Source organism: Sciurus vulgaris (genome assembly GCF_902686455.1).
Source record: "Sciurus vulgaris genome assembly, chromosome: 8".
Classification (NCBI taxonomy): Eukaryota; Metazoa; Chordata; class Mammalia; order Rodentia; family Sciuridae; genus Sciurus; species Sciurus vulgaris.
In genome coordinates, this window is record NC_136468.1 from 152268206 (window position 1) to 152288299 (window position 20094).

The window sequence follows — 20094 nt, forward strand, 5'->3', positions numbered from 1 at the left end:
CAGTTCCACTCCTGGTCCAGCATGGGTGCCCCAGGCGCTGTACCCAGACCTTTGGCAAAGGGGTGGGAGCTACAGGTGCCTCCCGGCTGCAGATTCAATAGTGAGAAGCAAGTCCAACCCCGGCTCGGGCTGCAGGGCGAGGGCCTGGGGAGCCAGCCCGGCAGCCCCAGCAAGGGACCAGGTGGCGCGGTGGGGACTGCGGTAGGGCGCCGTGTCCCCTCCGCCAGCCACTCACCTTGAGAGCATTGTGGGAGGTGCCGCTGGGCCGCCGCCGGCCGCCGGCCTCCAGCTGCATCTCAGAGCACAGCTCCTCCTCGTCCTCCTCCATGATGTCCGAGAGGTCCGAGCCGCGGCTGCTCTCCGTGTGGTACTCTTCTCCATGGCAACAGTGGGGCTGCAGGCCAGAGAAGGGGAGGCTTACGGGTGGGCCCCCGCAGCTGGCCCAGGTCCCCCGTCACATCACGGAGCTCGCAGCCGTGGCTGCAGGGGTTTGTCAGGTGCTGCGCCTTCGAGGTGGGGGAGAGGCTGGGCGTGGACAGCCACCCAAGCCACGTGGGAGGCGACCCCAGCCCTGGCAGGAGGGGAGAGACCTGGCCCCGGCCCGGCCGGAGCCCACGTGGCTCACAGCACACGCTCAGCACTCGTGGGTCCATCCGCCTTTCCAACCCACTGGCTGGACAAAGGCTGGCTCCGGAGGTTGCAGCTCTGCCCACCGTAGGGGCCAGGCCGCACGCTGATCAGTGTCCAGCGGGGGGTTGTCTGGGGGCCGCCCGGGGGTGTGTACAGCTGGAGACATCACTGGGGGCTTAGGCAGGTGCCCCACAGCCCGGCGGTCCAGCCCGCCAGGAGAGAGCCGCACAGGCCTGGGCCCCAGTGGCCCCCCGATAGCGATAGAGGCAGCGATAGAGGCTAGGCTGATGGGCGGAGCCTGGGGACAGCGCAGGAGGGTGGATGGGCGTGTCTTCCAGTTCAGGGGCACTTAGATTCAGCAGCACTGGCAGCCACTCACGGTGGCCACGGGGGCCTCCCTGCAGCCACGTCTCCCTTACAGATGGGCCTCTGCCATCCTCGGAGCCTCTGCAACGCAGAGGGCACATCCCTGCCGCCGTCCCCGTCGGCTGCAGGCCCAACCTGCCCCGTGCCACCATGTGATTCACTACTGTGTCCTTGAAGGGACACGTGCTTGAATGTTCTTTTCAAAGAGAACTTTAGCTCTCGGCTGTAAATGGAAAATGAGGGTCACCTGCCCTGTGGTCAAGACCACATGAAGCAAGGCAACTAGACTTCAGCCAGAGTCTGGGAACCGCGCTCTTTGTTGAAAAGGGAAGGAAAAGACATCTGAAGAAACACTAGGAACCTGTGGGCCGTGGCCTCCCCGCCCTGGTCGGCCAGGAAAGGAGGTGAAAGCCAGGGTCTGCCAGGCTTCTACCCTTACCCATGAGAACAGGCCCAGAGCAGCTATGGATGACGGAGCCGGCATGGGCGTGGCCACTTAAATTCACACCACCTAAGCTGGAATCAAAACCCAGTCGAATCCACAGCTCGTCTCACGGAAGGGAAGTCCAGCCGGGTTTCCTGCTGTACTTTGAGGGCTCGGGCCCCCCATGGTGGCCACGCTGGTCAGCAGTGAGGTGGGCCCCCTATGTTTTGCTGAGTGGATGCTAGTGGGTGTGACAACTCAGGTGGGTGGAGAGTCACGGTGTGTAGGGACGTGCAGACCAGCTCTGCCAGGGCCAGCTCGTGGCCTTGAACAGAGACACTGGGCCTTGGGCTCTGGTGTCCCTGCATGTGGGGTGGAAGTGGCACTGGCTTCCAGGTTGTGGTGTGCCACACTGCCACGCGAAGTGCACACAGACCTACAGAGTGCACAGCAGTGGCAGACGCCCATGGCATGCCCTCGTGTGGCCTGACTGGGGGCCCCAAACCCACAAGTGCAGACCCCAACCACCAGTGGTGTATCTGAGGAGGTGATGAGGCTCAAACAAGGTCTGGAGGCCATCTGACTGCTGTCCTTAAGAGAAGAGGAAGAGGTACTGGAAAAGGCTCTGCGGGGACATGAGGAGAGGACGAGGAGGCCTCAGGGGAGCAGCTCGGCTGGCACCTTGATCTTGGACCTCCAGCCTCCAGGTCTGTGATAAGTCGGTGCGAGTCACCTAGCTGGTGGCTCTGGCAGGTCAGTGCATTGGTCGTTAGGAAGTCTAACTCTCCCCTGTTGAGTACCAGTATCCCAGCCCCAAGGGAGCAGATCATCCCTGGCAAGCTGCTCCTAGGATACTGGTCCTCTGGTGGAGGGCCTGTGACCTCAGTCCATGCGGCAAGATGTAGTGGGAAGTCTGCTTTCCGTCTATGCTTTCCTTCCTCCTTGAGGTGTCACCATATGAGGGTGTGATTATTGAGCTGTGGCAGCTACTTTGTAGCCACAGGAGAAGGGTCAAGAGCATGAAGAGCCGGGCCCCAAAGCCCCTTGCACCTGAGCCGTGCGTCCTGCTGCACTGACTCCCTGCAATGCGCTGTGACTAGACGTCTATTGCCTTCGTCATTATTGGGCATTCTGTTCCTTCTGCTTAAACGAACGCAAGTGGAATTTCAGTGTCATGAAGACTCAAGGGGAGAAGCTGGTGACTGGCTGACACCGGGAGCCGTGGCCAGCAGCGAGCCCCAGGCTGGGCCGTGGACACGGCGCCCTTGCTGTCTGCCTCGCTGCGGCCGTGACGTGACGGTCCTGGGCCCCGGTCTCCGAGTGTGTGGGGCACCCAGCTGGGGCTCTTGGGCTATTAGCTGTTCCCACTCCTCCCTGTCGTCTGGGGCTGGCTCCTCACACCTTTCGGGGAATTCTGATCAAGAGCGCACGAGCGGACGCTGGAGGTAAACCTGCCAGGCCCCGCTCGGGGCAGGGGTACCAGGTGCTGTTTTCTCCTCTCCCGTCATGCCCAGCACAGAGCAGATGTCCAGCAAACGTGGCCCAACTGACAGAAGCAAGCACAAAGGGTAGGGTTTGTCTAAATCGAGACCAGGCAGTGCCCAGTCCAGCCCTGCCCTGACCCAGGAAACTGCCCAGGACCAGGTTCCAGCATGGGCAGGGCAGGGTGGGGAGGCCTTCCGGTCAGGCTTTTGGAATGTCCTGGAGTGAGGCTGTCCACACCAGGCCACCGCTGACTCAAACGCCAAACCCCAGTGGCCCCAGCGGCCGGCCCAGACTCACCGGCTTGCCGAGCTCGGAGCCCCGCAGGAAGTCGTCCACGGAGGCGCCCCGCCGCCTGAGCTCGGGGGAGGCCAGCCCGTCCTCCTCGTCCGAGCTGGCGCAGCGTCCCACGCTGCTCCTCTCGGGGAGAAGGCTCCTTTTCTCTAGCTTGGAAAGAGAAGGGGGCAGAGATGGGCTGGGGCTGGTCAGGTGGGAGCCAGGGACACGCCTGCCAGGCACCAGGCCCCGCAGCAGCCTGCAGACAAGCCCTCGAGGACTGTGGGAGGGACCCGCCCCGTCTCCCCGGACCCAGCCGGGCCGAGTCACCTCTCCCTCTGCTGGGGTGGCTGCACCCAGCGAGAACCCCTGTGTCCACTGGTCACCCCACTGGCTTTAGTGTGAGCCAGGACACGGTCTGCAAGCAGCCTGGAGGTTGTTGCAGGCCCCATGGACGCAGAGCTGGGCTCGGGCTGGGACGAGGGAGCCACCCTGACCCCCAGAGCCTTGCCCAGAAGTCCCGCTCAGGAGGCTCCCGCTCTGCAGCCCGGAGCCCCGAGGCTGCGCCCTGGGGGATCGCTCAGCCAGCTCCAGTTCAGGCCTAGTTCTCGAGGTGTCAGCAGCCTTGAACTTAGGAGAGGCCATGGGACAGTCGATGCCCAGTGCGCCCGAGGCCAGGGCACCGCTGCGGGCGAGGCTGCCTCCTGGGCGGGTGTCGTTGGAAGTGCTCTTCCTGCACACCTGCGATGCTGGGTTCTGACCTCGGGGGTGGCCCTTCCTCAGTTCCCTGGCCTTGCCCAGCCCAGAGGTGGGTACAGGAGGCATGTCCCAGCCCTAACACCAGCGAACCAGGGTCACACAGGCCCCCTGGAGTGCCCACACCTGCCCATGGCCCTCCTGCCTCCTTGAAAGGGAAATTGGGGTCACCCCAAACACCAGGATCCTGGCAGGTGGCACCCAAGAGACTCGGGGAAGGAGACCGGCCAGCGCAGCTCCAGGTCCACTGCCCGAGGAGGCTGACGCCTGACCCTTCACGTCTCATGGAGCATATCGTCTGGGGCACAGACCAGCCTCGGCCCACGCGCCCCACCCCCAGCCTAGAGCACCCCTACAAGAGCGCGGGCGTGTCTGCACGGCTGAATGCAGGTGTGTGTGCATGCACGCTGGACGCAGAGACGTGTGGTGTGCGGTGTGCATTCAGACACACATGGCAGTGGGACTCTGATGTGAGCCATGGCCATGCCCAGTCCAGGGAGACAGGCCCTGCTGGTGTCCAGTGGACAGCTCGAGGCCCCCCCAAATCAGGCCTGTTTCTGGACTTTCCACAGGCGCCTCCTAAGACAGGCAGGTGCCCAGCACCTCAGGGGTTCCAGGCTACATATTTGCAGAAGCAAAACACATTGTAATTCAGGGTCAGGCCCGGACACCCCAGAGGGTGACGGCTGACCGTGGCACCCTCTCCTGCACCTGTGGCCATGGCTCTGGGTGTGCAGGGGCCACGTGCTTTCTTCCTCCTGGGCAGGGGCCCTGGAGCAGAGGGACCAGCCGGCAGGGAAGCCCTCACGTACCCTGCTGCTCTCGGCCACCCTCTGTGCCGCCTCGCGGGCCATGGCCTTGGCGACGGTGGTGGGCACTGGTACCCCCTGCGGCTGCGGGAGGATGCGGCTGGGCGAAGGGGACCGCCTCCCGGGGCCAGTGCCTGGCATGTCCGGGGGCTCCAGTGTGTGCCCGTGCAGCGGGGCAGGCGCCCGGCTCTGTGCCCAGGGCTCCTCCCCTGTGGTGTGGGGGCCTGGGCGCTTGTCTTTGGTTTCGGGGGCACTTGGTAATGGCTTCGGTGGGGGTACAGTTCTCGGGTGGGGGCTAGGAGGCACCAGGAGGTCGAGGGGGATGGCAGCGCCCACGGAGTCCACCGACTCGCCCTGGGCAGAGAGGGTCCGCACGGTCACGGCCTGAGCCTCCAGGCTCCGCAGGCGCACCAGCTCCACCGTGGTGCCGTCCGCCGTCGGGAAGATGACTTCGGCCACCTGCAGACACAGAAGGCCAGTTCAGAGGCCACCCTGACCCCTGTAACCCTCTCCCTGCACAGAGAGTAGCTGTTCCCCGGCAGACATGTGGCAAAGATGGGGCTACCGTGTCCAGCTCGGCCACCCCCAGCTGCAGGAGGCAGGACCTCCCCTGCAGGAGCCTGCCTGGGCAGGGCTGGGGTCCCGTGGGGCAGCTGTGGGGGGACGGACTCGGCCCTCACGCCAGGCCACGCCCGTCAGGCCCATGGGTCCTCCCCTGACAGTGGAGCTCAGAGGACAGGTCTCTCAGGCCTTCCCCCGTCGCGGGGCCCTGGTCCCCTCCCCTGCGCCAGGACACATCTGCTGCTCAGGTCACGGCCTGGGTGTCAGTCCTGCTAGCTTTTCAGAGAGGCGCCAGCCCTTGGCCTCAGTGTCAGCCTGCCAAGCACCCATCTGTCCACACTGGTGAGCCAGGTAAGGACCGGGAGGCCTGAGAGGCGGCGTCTGAACACTGCGTGGGGAGAAGTGGGCCCGCGGAAGGGGCTGCGCGGACTGGGCATGCCGAGCGCTGACGGGTGGCAGGGCGCTGGAGGTGCCGAGGTGTCCGACAGTGCTTGAGGGTCCTGGGGGCAGAGGACACTCCCAAGTGTCCCCTCCAGGAGGGGCCCCCGCACTGAGCTGGACCTGCTGGGGGAGCCCCCAGTGAACTCACCCTCTGCCCCTTGGCGTACACGCCATAGCCGGTGACGTTCGCCCCGTTGGACAGTCCAGTGGGAGTGAGCACAGGTGGCTTCCAGGAGACCTGGACCGTGGCTGTGGTGGCCCCCGCCTGGACAGTGACATCCTGGGGGGGTGCTGGAGGGCCTGGGAGGGAAAGAAGGGCACAGACGCGTTCAGGGCGCAGCCCGACAGGGCCACTACGCACTCCACCCGTCTCACCTGTAAACAGACCACGCCTGGTCAAGTGTGCAGAGAGGACACACGGCTCCTCTGCTCCAGCTGCAGTGCTCAGCCTCCGGGTGAGACCCTGCTCTGTCTGCAGGACCTGCCCCTCCTCAGCTGCCCAGGCCCTGCAGGGATGGAGCCCAGGAGACCTGACTGGGAGGCAGCTGACTGGAGGGGTTCGGGGACCTGAGCAGAAGACAAGGCTCCCCTCTGCTCCCTCTCCCTGGCCCTCACCCTCCGTCCATCTGCCCGCCTCCCTCTCCCTCCCTCTCTCCCTCTCCTCTCTCCCTGTCCCTCTCCTCTCTCCCTGTCCCTCCCTCTCCTCTCTTCCTCTCCTCTCTCCATCTCCCTCTCCTCTCTCCTCTCTCCCTCCCTCTCCTCTCTCCCTCTCCCTCTCCTCTCTTCCTCTCCCTCCCTCTCCTCTCTCCCTCCCCTCCCTCTCCTCTCTTCCTCTCCTCTCTCCATCTCCCTCTCCTCTCTCCTCTCTCCCTCCCTCTCCTCTCTTCCTCTCCTCTCTCCATCTCCCTCTCCTCTCTCCTCTCTCCCTCCCTCTCCTCTCTCCCTCTCCCTACCTCTCCTCTCCTCTCTCCTCCTCTCCTCTCCCCTCTCCTCCTCTCCTCTCTCCCTCTCCCTCCCTCTCCTCTCGTTCCCTCTCCTCCTCTGACCTCCTCCTCTCCCTCTCCTCCCTCTCCTCTCTCCCTCATCCTCTCACCTCCTCTCCTCTCTCCATCCCTCCCGCTCTCCTCTCTCCTCCTCTCCTCTCCTGCTCTCACCTCTCCCTCTCCCTCTCCTATCTCGCCCTCTCCCCTCTCTTCTCCCTGTCCCTCCCTCTCTCACTCCTCTCCCCTCCTCTCTCCTCCTCTCTCCCTCTCCAAACTCCTCGTCTCCCCCCTCATCCCCCCGCTCACTTTCCCTCTCCTCTCTCCCTCTCCTCTCTCCCTCTCCCTCTCCCTGTCCCTCTCCTCTCTCCCTCTCCTCTCTCCCCTCTCCTCTCTCCCTCTCCCTCCCTCTCCCTCTCCTCTCTCTCCCTCTCCCTCTTTCCCTGTCCCTCTCCTCTCTCCCTCTCCTCTCTCCTTCCCTCTCCTCTCTCCCTCTCCCTCCCTCTCCTCTCTCCCTCTCTCTCCCTCCCCTCTCTCCCTCTCCCTCCCTCTCCTCTCTCCCTCTCCCTCCCTCTCCTCTCTCCCTCTCCCTCCCTCTCCTCTCTCCCTCTCCCTCCCTCTCCTCTCTCCCTCTCCCTCCCTCTCCTCTCTCCCTCTCCCTCCCTCTCCTCTCTCCCTCTCCCTCCCTCTCCTCTCTCCCTCCCTCTCCTCTCTCCCTCTCCCTCTCCCTCTCTTCTCTCCCTCTCCTCTCTCCCTCTCCTCTCTCCCTCTCCTCTCTCTCTCTCCCTCCCTCTCCTCTCTCCCTCTCTCTCCCTCTCTTCTCTCCCTCTCCCTCTCCTCTCTCCCTCTCCCTCTCCTCTCTCCCTCTCCCTCCCCCCTCTCCTCTCTCCCTCTCCCTCTCCTCTCTCCCTCTCTCTCCCCCCCCTCTCTCTCCCTCTCCCTCTCCTCTCTCTCTCTCCCTCCCTCCCTCTCCCTCCCTCCCTCTCCCTCTCCTCTCTCCCTCCCTCTCTCTCCCCCCCTCTCTCTCTCTCCCTCTCTTTCCCTCCCTCTCTCTCCCTCTCTCCCTCTCCCTCCCTCTCTCCCTCTCCCTCCCTCTCTCCCTCCCTCTCTCCCTCCCTCTCTCCCTCTCCTTCTCTCTCTTCCTCAGGCTCAGAAGCAGCACTAGAAGCCTTTCCATGTCCCTCTCCTGCACTATGGTGGGCAAGACCCAGAGCCCTGAGTTCCAGGGCATTGTCAGCTGAGTCCAGCTCGGCAGGTTCCCCAGTGGCCAGGCCAACAGGCCTCCCCTCGTGTCCACACATGAGCCGCACTTGTCAGTCTTCAAGAGGTGTCTTGGCTGACAAATGGGCCACTGGTCAGCATGGCCCTGCGGTTCCCCGCTGCCCCCCACAGGGAGCCCCCTCCCCAGGCTGTGTGAAAGTGCAGGGGGCTTCACTGTGGAAGGAGTGCTTGTGACCTCGGGGCCTGTGAGGCAGGGCCTGGCTGATGCCCAGCAGCTGTGGCCTGGGCAGGAGCGTGCTGGCCGCCTCCCGGGGAACATGTCCACGCCACCATCCGCCACTCACTCTGAATGCTTCACGTCGCCCAGTCCTCCCAGCTGTCTTGCTGTTTCTGCATGTGAGGACTTAAGGCTCAGCAAGTCCTGCTGCTGTCAAGTGCTGGACGTGGACTCCTTCCTGCCAGCACCACCTGTGGCCTGCTTGTGCGATGCACCGGGCTCTGCTGTGCCGGGGTCTCTAGGACCCCCTCGCCATCGGAAGCAGAAACCCCTCCTCCCTGGACAGCGCAGGACATGACTGGCAGGCCAAGCCTCCGCTCCCACTGCCCCTCACTCCCCGCTGAACAGACTGCACCCCCTAGAAACCGGCTGGACGTGGGAGGTGCCCGGAGGAGAAGGACTCAGAGGCCCAAGGCCTGGGCCAGGACCATGGATCTGCCAGTCACTAGCGTGTCCATGGACTTCTTAGCCTTCCTTTCTTTCCACTACCTGACCTGTGAAATGGACACCAGATAGTACCTGCAGGGCTGGGGGTCATGTTCACCGAGACACCCTTGTCACTGCTTTGCTCTAGTCAGGCACCATGGCCATTGGAAGGTGGGCAGAAGTGACCAACCCCCCCATGAAGACCCCTCTGCACGTGAATCTCCATCCTCTCTCCCTGTCTGCTCGCAGCAGTGGGAAGGACTCTGGAGCAACTTGGGGGATGCACTGGGAACATTGGAGCCACAGTGGCCACGCCTGGCCTTGGGCCACCAGGGAAGAGGGACAGGAGTCTGCCTTAGGCTGCGACAGGAAAGCAGTCACCTCCGCCTTGTCGAGCCTCTGAGGATCAGGCGCGTGTCCTCCTTAGCACAACCAGCCCTAGGAATTGAGGTCTGAGTCCATCTGCACGGGAAGCTGGTCCACCAGTCCCCGGCTCAGTGAGTGCTGCCCACACGCTGGCCACGGCAGCAGCTGCCTCACATGTCCTCGTGATTTGAGGACTCAAATCAGAAGTGGGAGATCTTTCCAGGAGGAATAATCCTTTTAGTCAGATGACTTATTTTGATGGTTGTCAGTCAGTGGATCTTTCCAACCAACCAAGGTGGGAGCCACGGAAGCCAAGGCTGTTCTCTTCCAGGGGGTCACTGGTCCCTGCTGACCACTGCCTGCTCTGTGGTCCTTCAGTACAGTCTGCCTCCCCTCCCCATGAGCCACCGGGCACCACTCTGAGTGTGGGGCAGATCTCTGGGTCTCCAATCCACCTGGGACGAGCCCTCGGCAGGGCTCTGGGGACAACAACAGGACACAGCATTCCCTAACTTCCCCAACCTACGTCCACCTGACTGGGTGGCATTCGTGGTTGAGACGCACCAGGGGTCCTATTGGAGTTGAGTTAATGGCCTTTACTTGTTTAAAAATGGAAAAACAAAACAAAACCCAGCAGTGAGAGAGCAGCCCGTCTCAGTGGAGAGAGAACCAAGTGCCCCCCAAGTCTCACAAACACGTCCAGCGCTTGCCTTATGCTGGGGACAGAGACAGGAGAGGCCACGTGAGCTGACCCTCAGAGGGGAACCACGAGGCAGTCCCTTCCTAACTGGCCCTTTTCCTGAGGGCCCTGGCCAGGTGATCTGTAGAGGGACAGAACCCGACTAGAGAGCAGGGATCGTGCTGGACTGTGGAGTTAGAAGTGAGTGCTCAGGGTGGACTCAGGAGACGGGAACGTGGGAGAAAAACCCCAGAGAACGGAGAGACCCAATGAAGGATGAAACCCAAAGCCTTATACCCACCCTCTCAAACGAGTAGTTGATTCCTAAATTGTACACACACAGAAAGACAGGACGCCAGGAAACAGGGAGAAAATAGCTCGCAAGTTAAAGGATGAAGCACGCATTTCAACTGCCTCCAGTCCTAGGCACAAAAGTGGAGTTCAAGTCCTGTGTAACTAGAGGAGACTGAACTTCCCTTTGGAACCCCAGAAGGGCCACACCACACCTTTCAGTTGGGATCATGCCCCAGGACTAAGGGTCACAAATCCCCAAATAAAGCCTAAAACAAGCATTCACAGGATCTAGATATGCCACAAGTAATTTCACTATTAGAATAAATTTCCACTTCTGTAAGAAAATTGTAGAATATAGGGTCTCTATAATGTGTAACCTACCATATCCAGTTCATAATGAAAATGTCTAGCAAGCAAAGAAATAGAAAAATGTGATACATAATCAAGAGAAAAAAATAGTCCTTCTGGGCATGACAACACACACCTGTAATCCCTCCTCCTCTAAGGTAGGAGGATCCCAAGTTTAAAGTCAGCCCCAGCAACTTAGAGAGGCCCTAAGCAAATTTATGAGACCCTGTCTCAAAATAAATTTTTTAATAAAAGAGCTGGGGATGTGGGTCTGTGATTAAGCACCCTTGGGTTCGATTGCTGGTCCAAAAAAAAAAAAAAAGAGTCAGATGAAGCTATCCCATGATGACTCTGATGTTGCAATTAGCAAATCAGAAAATTCATTAAAATAATTATTGCAAAAAGTTAAAGAATGTACAGGAAAAGATGGATGGGTATAATGGATAAATAAATAGAAAATCAAAGAGTAATAAGAAAACTAAAAAAGAACAAAATGAAAATCCTAGAAAGGTAAAGTCACTAAACATACAAACAGAAAACTGATTTGATGGTCTCAACAGCAGCAGATTGAATACTGCAAAGGAAAGAATCCATGAACTTGAAGACAGATAAAAAGAATCACCCTAACTGAAACACGATGAAGAAAATGTAACAGTGATAATCACAGATCTATAAGACAACTTCAAACAATCTGACTTGTGTGCATCAGGGTTTCACAACGAGAAATGGAGTAAGGCAGAAAAAAAAACAGCAAAAATATGTTGAAATTTTGAAGCAAACTACTACCTGAGACCCCTAAATCTACATTGATTTTTTAAATGGTAAATAAAATAAAAGCATGAGAACATCAGAACATCAAAGATAGGGGAAGAAAATCTTAAAAATATTAAGAAGGGACCAGCAGGAAGGACAGCTGACTGAACACAGGAACGGTGAAGGCCAACAACAGTGGAACAGCGTTCTCCAAGTGCTGAAAGAAAAAAGCTCTGATTCCCATCCAGAGAGAATGTGTGTTAAAATCAAGATCAAAACGTGCCGTTTAAATGAATTCAAGCATACTGTAAGAAATCCTAAAGGAAATGCTTCAGGGCCAAAAAGAAACAATATCGGATGAAAATGTGGACCTAGAAAAAGAGATTAAAAAGCGCGACATAAACAAAACATACAACCCTTTTCTCAAATTCTTCAAAGACAAGTAAGCATTTAAATAAGAAATCACTGCAGTGTATCGAGGGGCTTATGTGTAAAAGCAAAACGTATAAAAACAATGACAAAAGAAAAGAGGCACTTGGAGTTATGATGTTGTCGTTTCAGTCAGCTGCTCGTGGCTGTCACAAAAATGCCCGGCAAGAATTCACTTCCAGGAGGAAATATTTACTTGGGGCTCACGGTTTCAGAGGTTTCAGAGGCGAGAGGGGCGGCCTCCCCGGGGATCAGCACTTTTGATGGACTAATCATCTTAAGGAGCCACCGACTGGGTGGTGCCTGTAGGCAGGCGGGTGTGACTGGTGCAGCTGGGGTGTTACACCCGTCCCCGCTCCTTGCGCTCTCTGCTTCCTGGCTGCCAGGAGCAGAGCAGCTTTCCTCCACCACACCCTTCTGTGATGAGGTTCGGCCTCCTCTCGGGCCATCGCCTAAAAGCTCCACTCCGAACCCCTCTGCACGGGATCGTGTTTTCAAAGCACAAGCCTCTCAGTAGACGTTTCTAGATCCAAACCATAAGAAGCATTTCCTTTAGGATTTCTTACAGTATGCTTGAATTCATTTAAAACGGCACATGTTTTGATCTTGATTTTAACACACATTTTCTCTGGATGGGAATCAGAGCTTTTTTCTTTCAGCACTTGGAGAACGCTGTTCCACTGTTGTTGGCCTTCACCGTTCCTGAGTTCAGTCAGCTGTCCTTCCTGCTGGTCTCTTCTTCATGATAAACAATGGTATGTTATTTGTCGCCGCCCGCGGCAATTTGTTACCGCCTGAAGCAACAATTGTGCGGGTATTTATCGGAGGTGGACTGGAAACTGAGCTACTTCTATGATATTTCTCTTTAGTGGGCTGCTTTCTTGCTTGTTCACCTGTTCCCCAGCCTATAGAGGAAGAAAGGCTTTGAGAGGAGAGAGGTAGAGAGGTAGAGAGAGAGAGAGAAAGAGAGAGAGGCTTTGCCTAAAGAAAGAGAGACTTTGCTTAAGAGAGAGACTACACTTTCAGAGATCTATATATTCTTAGTTCTGCTGCTTATTCTTAAAGGTGCATCCTACATTCTGCATTCTTCACTCTGCTATCTAGAGGTGTGGCTTTGCTTCTCCGTTCTGCAATCTGCAACCTGCGTTCTGCCATCATTCAGAGGTGCTGCTTAACCGTTGCTTATCCTCTTTGCTAGCTGCTTATCCAGTTATTCCCGGTGCTTCCTATAGGTGTGTCTTATATACCTAAGGCAGCCAATCAGCTTAGGATTAGCACAATTGAAGCACGCCCCTCGGTACCAATCAAGAAAGAATGAGGACTATCTGTTGACCACTAGCACAGAGGAGACATTAACTAATCAGGCAAAAGTAGATCACACCGTGTTAACATTAATTATGCACCACCTCTTAGCTCAACGCCAGCCGCCATCTTAGGGTTACCCAAACATGTCTTCTGCAGTTATTAATTTAAGGTAACTTATAATAGGCTCAGTGTTCATGCTACATTCCGTAATGCGATCTTTAAAAAAAAATGTACAATGTGTTATTTCCCAATTAGTCAAATGAGGAAAGACAATGGAATATCAAAATTACTCAGTCACCCCAAAAAGAACAGACCATGGAAAACAGAGCAGGATGGTCAATGAAGCTCATCCGTGGTCACACTAAAGGTGAAGGACCAAACACTCCCATGGAAAGGCAGAGATGGGGCCATAAGGACAAGACCCAACCACGGCCTCTTTATAACAGATGCACTTAAAATATAAAGCAACGAAGAACTGGAAGTGATGGTTAGGAAAAGATACACATAAACACCAAGCATAAGAAAGCCCAGAGACCGCAGGATATGACACGACAGACTTCGAGACAGGCAGCAACGCCAGAGTGACCAGGGATGCTTCGTCACCAGAAAGGAGCCCGTCCTCGGGAGACCTCACAGCTTCAAACGGGCTTCCCACTAAAGATGGAGCTCCAGAGGGTGTGGAGCGAAGCCCAGGAAACCCAGGACAAGCAGGCAGTCGCTCTCAAGAGCGGATGCAGCCGCCGACCAATGCCAGGCCGGGCGGAAGAGCTGGAGAGCTTGCCAGATAACATGATCTGCCACCCAACTGCACCAGCTCTGAGCTGAGACCTCTCCAGCTTCATCTGGGCACCAGAGCAGGCCCTCAACACCGCTCGGTCACGTCAAGAGAGGGCCCATCCCGAGTACTTGATCCTAAAACAATTAAGTTAGAAGCTGATGATCATCACATAGCTTCTTTGTAACCCTCCAAGCTTTAGAAACCGAGTAGACAGCATTGTGAGGCCTGACGCGGGAAACCAGCGCATACTTTAAACGGAAGGGTAGCAGGAGGAACAGCCGCACACGGCGCCTGGGAATACGGATGGCACTCATTAGTTCAGAGCCCCAGGTTGGAAAAGGATGGTTTTCAGCCATGGTCAGAGAACTTCTCGCAGAATAAAAGCCCGTTCAACCCAGGATCCGTAGGAAACATGGAAAGAGGGACTGGATGGAAAGCAATGAGTATAAAATCATGAGAAACAGAAAACTCGCTGAGCAGAAGATCCGGTGTTGAACGCACTGATGGAATCAGGAACACGGGACAGGTGTGACCCAGGAGGAGAGGAAACCTCACCACACATTCCAGAGAGAGTTCAAGGACAGGTCCTGAGAGTGGGACCAGTTCATGAGGGTTAAACACACCAGCCAGAGGAAATGCAGAGATTCTTTGAAACACACCCAAAACTGGTAGATGGGGAGCAAAAGACCTGAGTAACCCTGTTAAGTAACTCAAACTTGGAACATAAGACATTTCCACAAAAAAAAACACCAGATCTAGCTGGTTTCACTGGTGCATTCTATCAAATACAAAATAATACCGATACTACTAAAACACCAGATGTAAGCAAATGACGGGATTCTGCCAACCCACGTGAGTCCAGCACAGCCCTGGTACTGAAACCAAAGCCCTCATAAGATGCCCCAGGTAGACCAGCAACTCCACGGAAACAAATGGAAGCCTCCACAACAAAATTCCAGCAAGTCTCATTCAGCTACATATAAAAATGCAGCCAGCACAGCAGCCATACCTGTAATCCCAGCTACTGGGGAGGCTGAGGCAGGAGGATCCAAGTTCAAGGCCAGCCTCGGTGACTTTGCAAGGCCCTACTTCAAAATCAAATTGTGTTTTAAGGAAAGGGCTAGAGAGTGGCTCAGTGGCAGGGTGCTTGCTAGCAAGTGCAAGGCCTGGGTCCATTCTACCACCAGCAGAAGACCTGGATAACGCATCCCAAGGGCTGAGCAGAGCTCAGCACTAGAGCCAGCTGGCCCTCTTTCACCCTGCCAGAGGAGGGGCTGGACCTCTCTTAAATCCGCCCTTGGCCAGGCTTCCTGGTGGGGTTTCCGTGGTGTGTGGGTTGGGCCATTCTTCTCCTGGGGGGCTAAAGAGAATGGTCACCTGGGGTGAGTGGACTCCGCCCACACAGTCTCCTCAAGTGCATGCGCACGACAGAGCTCAAGCCAGCAGAAACAGCTTGCAGAACGGGAGGACCCGCCTGGGCACCCGCGCACAGACCCCATGCCTGCCCTGGACCGTCCACCTGGATCAGCAGCACGGCCAGTGGGCACACAGGACCCAGTGGGCTGTGGAGGACCAGTGCTGCTACCCACTCAAGACGTCATGGGTATCTAAACAGAACAAGCAGACCTCTTCTCCCCAATAACCCCGCAGAAATCCTGAATCCCACCCTTGGAGCTAGCCTGTCCAGGTCAAGGAATCACCTCCCCCCACCTCCCGATTCCTCAGTCGAAAAGTCAATAAGGTTGTTACTGCTCTTGGCCCCGCTTCACGGAGAGGGTTGTGAGGCACAGAGAGGTAAAGCACAGGCCCGGAGTTACACAGCTCGAGTCTGGCCTCTGCTGTGGATTCCGCGCTCCCCCACTAGACTGCTCTGCCCACGTCCCCTTGGAAGCACCAGACCTCCCACCTCTGGGCTCAGCTCATGTCCTGACCTAGACCTATGCTGCCAGGTGGTAGCCGGAGCAGCACCTGGTGTTCACATTTATTAGAATTTAGATAAAATTTAAAATTTGGTTCCTTGGCTGCACTAGAAAGGCCCAATGACCAGGCCTGGGAGGGCCGGTGAAGGTGGACACTAGCTTAATGGGGCTGGGCTGTTGTGGGCCCAGGGAGCTGGTGACCTCGCTCCTGCAGGTCAGTGACTCAACAGCGGTGGCCCCTGTGAGGGTGGCCTCACCCAGCATACCTCCTGCCTGGGTGTTCTTGGCCCTCGGGCCTCCAGCCCTGTACTGGACTCTAAAGCACGGGCTCTCCTGGTCTCCATGACTTCTGGGAATGTGACTTCCTTTGGCTGTCCCAGCCGCCCTCTCCCCAGACGCTGGACGCCATCACCTACTCCAACTGGACCTTCTCCAGGGCCAACCTCTCCCCAGACACTGGACGCCCCATGGCTACTCCACCCGGCCTCCTCCAGTCCTCCAGAACGTGCCTGCCACACATCTCTGCGCCGGACACTCTACGTCCCTGGCCCCTCCCGGCCCTGCCCCGACTGCGGAGGGCGCTCACTCCGTCTCCCCAGAGGGCTCGTTCCTCCCCAAGTACTGGCCGTGAGATGTCCCAGGGCACCAATGGAAAGGGGGCTCCTCGTCCCCGTTACTCTGGCCCTGGCAGCCGGGGGACATGAGCTGGTCATGGAGCATGAGGGGCTGCCCTCGCCCTCCCGCCCTCAGACACGCCCACATGCCCTCAGACACGCCCACACGCCCTCTGGCACGCCCACCCGCCTGGCCTGAGGCTGGAAAGGTGATGCTGAGGAAAGGAAGGAGTTCATGTTCACAGGCGAGGCCGCAGGACCCCCCAAGCCTGGCCAGCCAGGAGCCTCAGGCAAAACCGCTCCAGCCTGTTTGTGGACCGACCTCTGCCCCGCAGGCCTCCCCTGGCCTGGGTGTGGGGCTGCCGCCTGCCTGGGAGGCCTCCTGTGCCCACCGCCGCCAGCTCTCATGGCAGTCGCCCAGCTCCCTGTCCGCAGCCCACGGGGCACGGTGCAGCCAGCCAGAACCAGGCGGCTTCCGTGACGACCCTCAGGGCACTGCAACCCGGCCACATGCGCCTACTTGAGTCCAGGAGAAAGAAGGAGCCCCATGGATGGGAGCGGGCCCTCCCTCCAGACTCTGCCCAGGCCACCTGGGGTGGGCACAGGGTGGAGGGCCACTCCTGGCCTCCTCCTGACTGGGACCGGCCTCTGGCTCGAGGCGAGGAAGAAGTCCCTGGCGGGGCCCTGAGTGAGTCCCCTCCTGGATCAGCACGTGCCTGCAGTCGGCTTGGCGCGGAGGCCACATGGACTCTGCAGCACCCCACGGTCAGGGAGGATGTGGCTCACCTGCGGGCAGCGTGGAGAACTCCACGAAGGCCTCCTTCTTCTCCCGCTGCTCCAGCGGCAGCTGCCAGGGCATCTGGTGGGGCTTGGCCAGGACCTTGACCTTGTAGGCCATGTTGGGCCTGAGGTTGAGGAACTGGTACTTGTACCGCGCGGCCCTGACGATGTCGAACTCCTCCTCATTGAGGAAGATGACATGGCTGTAGTTGCTGTTGGTGGGCAGCCAGGAGAGCCGGGCGGAGATCTGCGTGATGTCGTCCACCCGCAGGTGGGACGGGGCCACGGCCACATCCTTGCCCACCAGCAGGGTGCACTGCAGCTCATCCGAGCTGCCCCGGCTGGTGATGCACTGCACGGAGATGCGGTAGGTGCAGGCCGCCGTGTTGAGCTTCTCGATCAGGGCCTTGGTTCTGCTGCCCAGCGCCAGGCTCACCCGTGTCTCCTTGTCCACCAGGACGTTATAGCTGCTCACTGTCCCCCAGCCGGGTGGCACGGCCGGGGGCTCCCAGCCCACAATGACACTTTTGGCAAGCTGTTTGATAAGGGTGATTTTTCTAGGGTAAGGCACGATGTCTTCTCCAATGTCATCGATGTTCACGTCCAGCGTCCCCCCGCCGCTGTCAGTAAGGCCCGAGTCTGTGTGAGTCGGGGAGTGGAGGTCAAGAATGTTCTCGCTCTCCAGGCTGAGGCTGGAATGGTTGATGAAGTTCTGGTCCTGCTCAGTCCCCAAGGTGCTCGCCAACCGCGACTCATTGTCCTGGACAAAATCCACAAAGTTGGAGGGCACCAGACCCCTCTGCCCGTCCAGGAGCTCCCCTGTGGGGTGCAAGGACAGTTATCAGCACTGTGCCCCTGGGCCCCGAGGTGCACGGCACACACCACTCCTGCCCCACAGGAACTCCCTCATCTACAGCAAGCTCCACCATGAAGTCCAGTTTTCTCCATGAGGCTCACTGAAATCTGGCTACGATGTCCATTCATCTGGGCATGTATGTTGACTCCCCGTGGGGACAGGGACCTGGGGCCTGCTCTGGAGTGACACCTGGTGCCCAGTAGGGGCTCAGCGAATATCTGCTCAACGACTGATCAAATGATAGAAGCCATGGCTTTGGGTGACTGAGGAAGTGGACCCTCCTACTCCTGACGATCGTGTGAGCAGGAATCCAAGGTTGATTCCTGCTCCTGCAACAGGTAGTGAGTTCCCACCTGTTCATTTACTGAAGTGAAGTGATGGTCTTGGTGTCAGAGCCACCTCAAAATTGAGTGGCAAAAAAAAAAAAAAAGCCACAGAGTACTTTTGTATTCTCCTTATTTTGTGCAGCAATCTAACTTTTTCATCAGCAGCTCAAAAGTCCGCTCACAGCAGAGGCCTGGAACCAGACAAGTTTGAGGAGGGGGTTGAAGAGGAGGAAGCCTGGGCAATCTCGCAGCCCAGAGTACTGTGTCCCCCAAGCCATCACAGGGCACCATCCAGAGTCACGTGACCAGGGAGTCTAGGATTCTGCTTCCAGAAGACCTCCTGCCTCAGGGGACGGGTCACAGGGCCTGGGGAAAGCATGACGACTGTTCCATGCACCTGGATTCTCTGTGTCTGCCCCTGACCTAGGGTGTGGCTCCCAAGGTAAACAACACTTTCCCTTGAGGACAGACTATGAAATACCCTTATTTTGACATGGGTGGAAGGTAATGATGATGGTAATGGAAATGATGGTGGACATGGTGGTGGTGGTGGTGGTGGTGGTGGTGATGATAGAGATGGTGATAGTGATGATAATGATGATGGTGGTGGTAGTAAAGATGTTTAAGGTGATGGAAACGCTGATAGTGATAGTGGTAATAGTGATGATGATGGTGGTCGTGGTGATGGTGGTGGAGATGGTGATGATGATGGTGATGTTGGTGATGGTGTAGATAGTGATGGTACGATGGTGATAGTGACAATGTTGGTGATGTGAGGATGATGGTGGTGGTGGTGGTGGTAGTAAAGATGTTAAGGTGACGGAGATGCTGATGGTGACAGTGATAATGTTGGTGACAGTGATAATGTTGGTGATAGTGATGGTGATAGAGATGGTGATGATGGTGATAGTGATGTTGGTGATGGTGTTGAGAGTGATGGTATGACAGTGATAGTGATGATGATGATGATGATGGTGGTGGTGGCGGTGGAGATGGAGATGGTGATGATGGTGATGATTATAATTGGTGGTGATGGTGGTGATGATGATGGAGATGGTGATGGTGATAGTTTGATGATGATGGTGATGGCGGTGGTGGTGATGGTGGTGGAGACGGTCATGATGATGATGATTATAATTGGTGGTGACAGTGAACATTTATTGAGCAACTACTTTGGGCCAGGCACACTTACAAGTACTTGATATATGTCACCTCACTTATCCTCACAGCTACCCTAAGGAGTACACACTCTGACCATTGTCATTCTGCAGCAGAGGAAACTGAGGCACAGAGGAAAAGCAAGATCCACTGTCTCCCTGACCATGGATCCCTGCGTTTTGCAACCTGCTTTGAGCCAGGCCTCTGGAGCGCTCATGTGACCACTGGGCATGCAGCGACAGGGCTGGGAGTGTGTGTCCACACTGGGGTGCAACTCAGGGGCCTCCAGAGCCACAGCACTGCCTCACAGTCAGTCCACAGCAAAGGGGTCACTGCCTGCTGGGCTAGTGCTCATGACGTCCACTGACAGCTTAACCTCCTGCAAATGAGCACCCAGAAATGAGCCCAGGTGCTCCTATCAGCTCTGGGGAACCCTGCCCAGGGCCGGCCATGCCCAGGCCCATCTCTGCCGGCAGTGGGCAGATCAGGACTTGTGCTGGAGAGGCTCATGTCTACCAGAGAGAGCTGCTCATGGAACTATGGGGTGTCCTGTGCGTGGCCCCAAGCCAAATAGGTGACACCCTTTGGGTGGACAGCTCACAGCGCCTGACCCCAAACTGGAGGGGGAGCGCATGAAAGGGAGAAATCAGGCAGGAGGGGGCCAGACGCCAGCACAGTGACAGCCTTGGGTCGTGGGCCTGCTCTCTGCAGGTGCTGGGAGCCACTCCTAGTGAGGCCACCTGGACGGCTCTGGCCTGCTGGAGGACGCAGCCTGGGGCCCAGAGGCTGGGGCAGGAGGATGAGGAGGAGAGATCCTGGGGGCACAGTCAGCCTCTGTGT

The 20094-nt window shown here is 57.5% G+C and overlaps 1 protein-coding gene across 7 annotated transcripts in view; it reads right to left on the bottom strand.

The window, feature by feature from the left end:
- The window catches only part of RIMBP2 (RIMS binding protein 2), a 126687-nt gene that overhangs the window by 16299 nt on the left and 90294 nt on the right, over window positions 1-20094 (bottom strand). For all 7 annotated transcript variants that reach the window (XR_013765972.1, XM_079152478.1, XM_079152479.1 and 4 more), the window contains 5 exons: window positions 16921-17733; window positions 5894-6045; window positions 4747-5202; window positions 3203-3349; window positions 236-394 (listed from right to left, as the gene is read on the bottom strand). Coding sequence is in view for 6 of the 7 variants with exons in the window: in XM_079152478.1 (XP_079008604.1) it covers window positions 236-394; window positions 3203-3349; window positions 4747-5202; window positions 5894-6045; window positions 16921-17733 (1727 nt within the window). In the remaining variant the exon portion in view is untranslated. The remainder of the gene's footprint in view (window positions 1-235; window positions 395-3202; window positions 3350-4746; window positions 5203-5893; window positions 6046-16920; window positions 17734-20094) is intronic.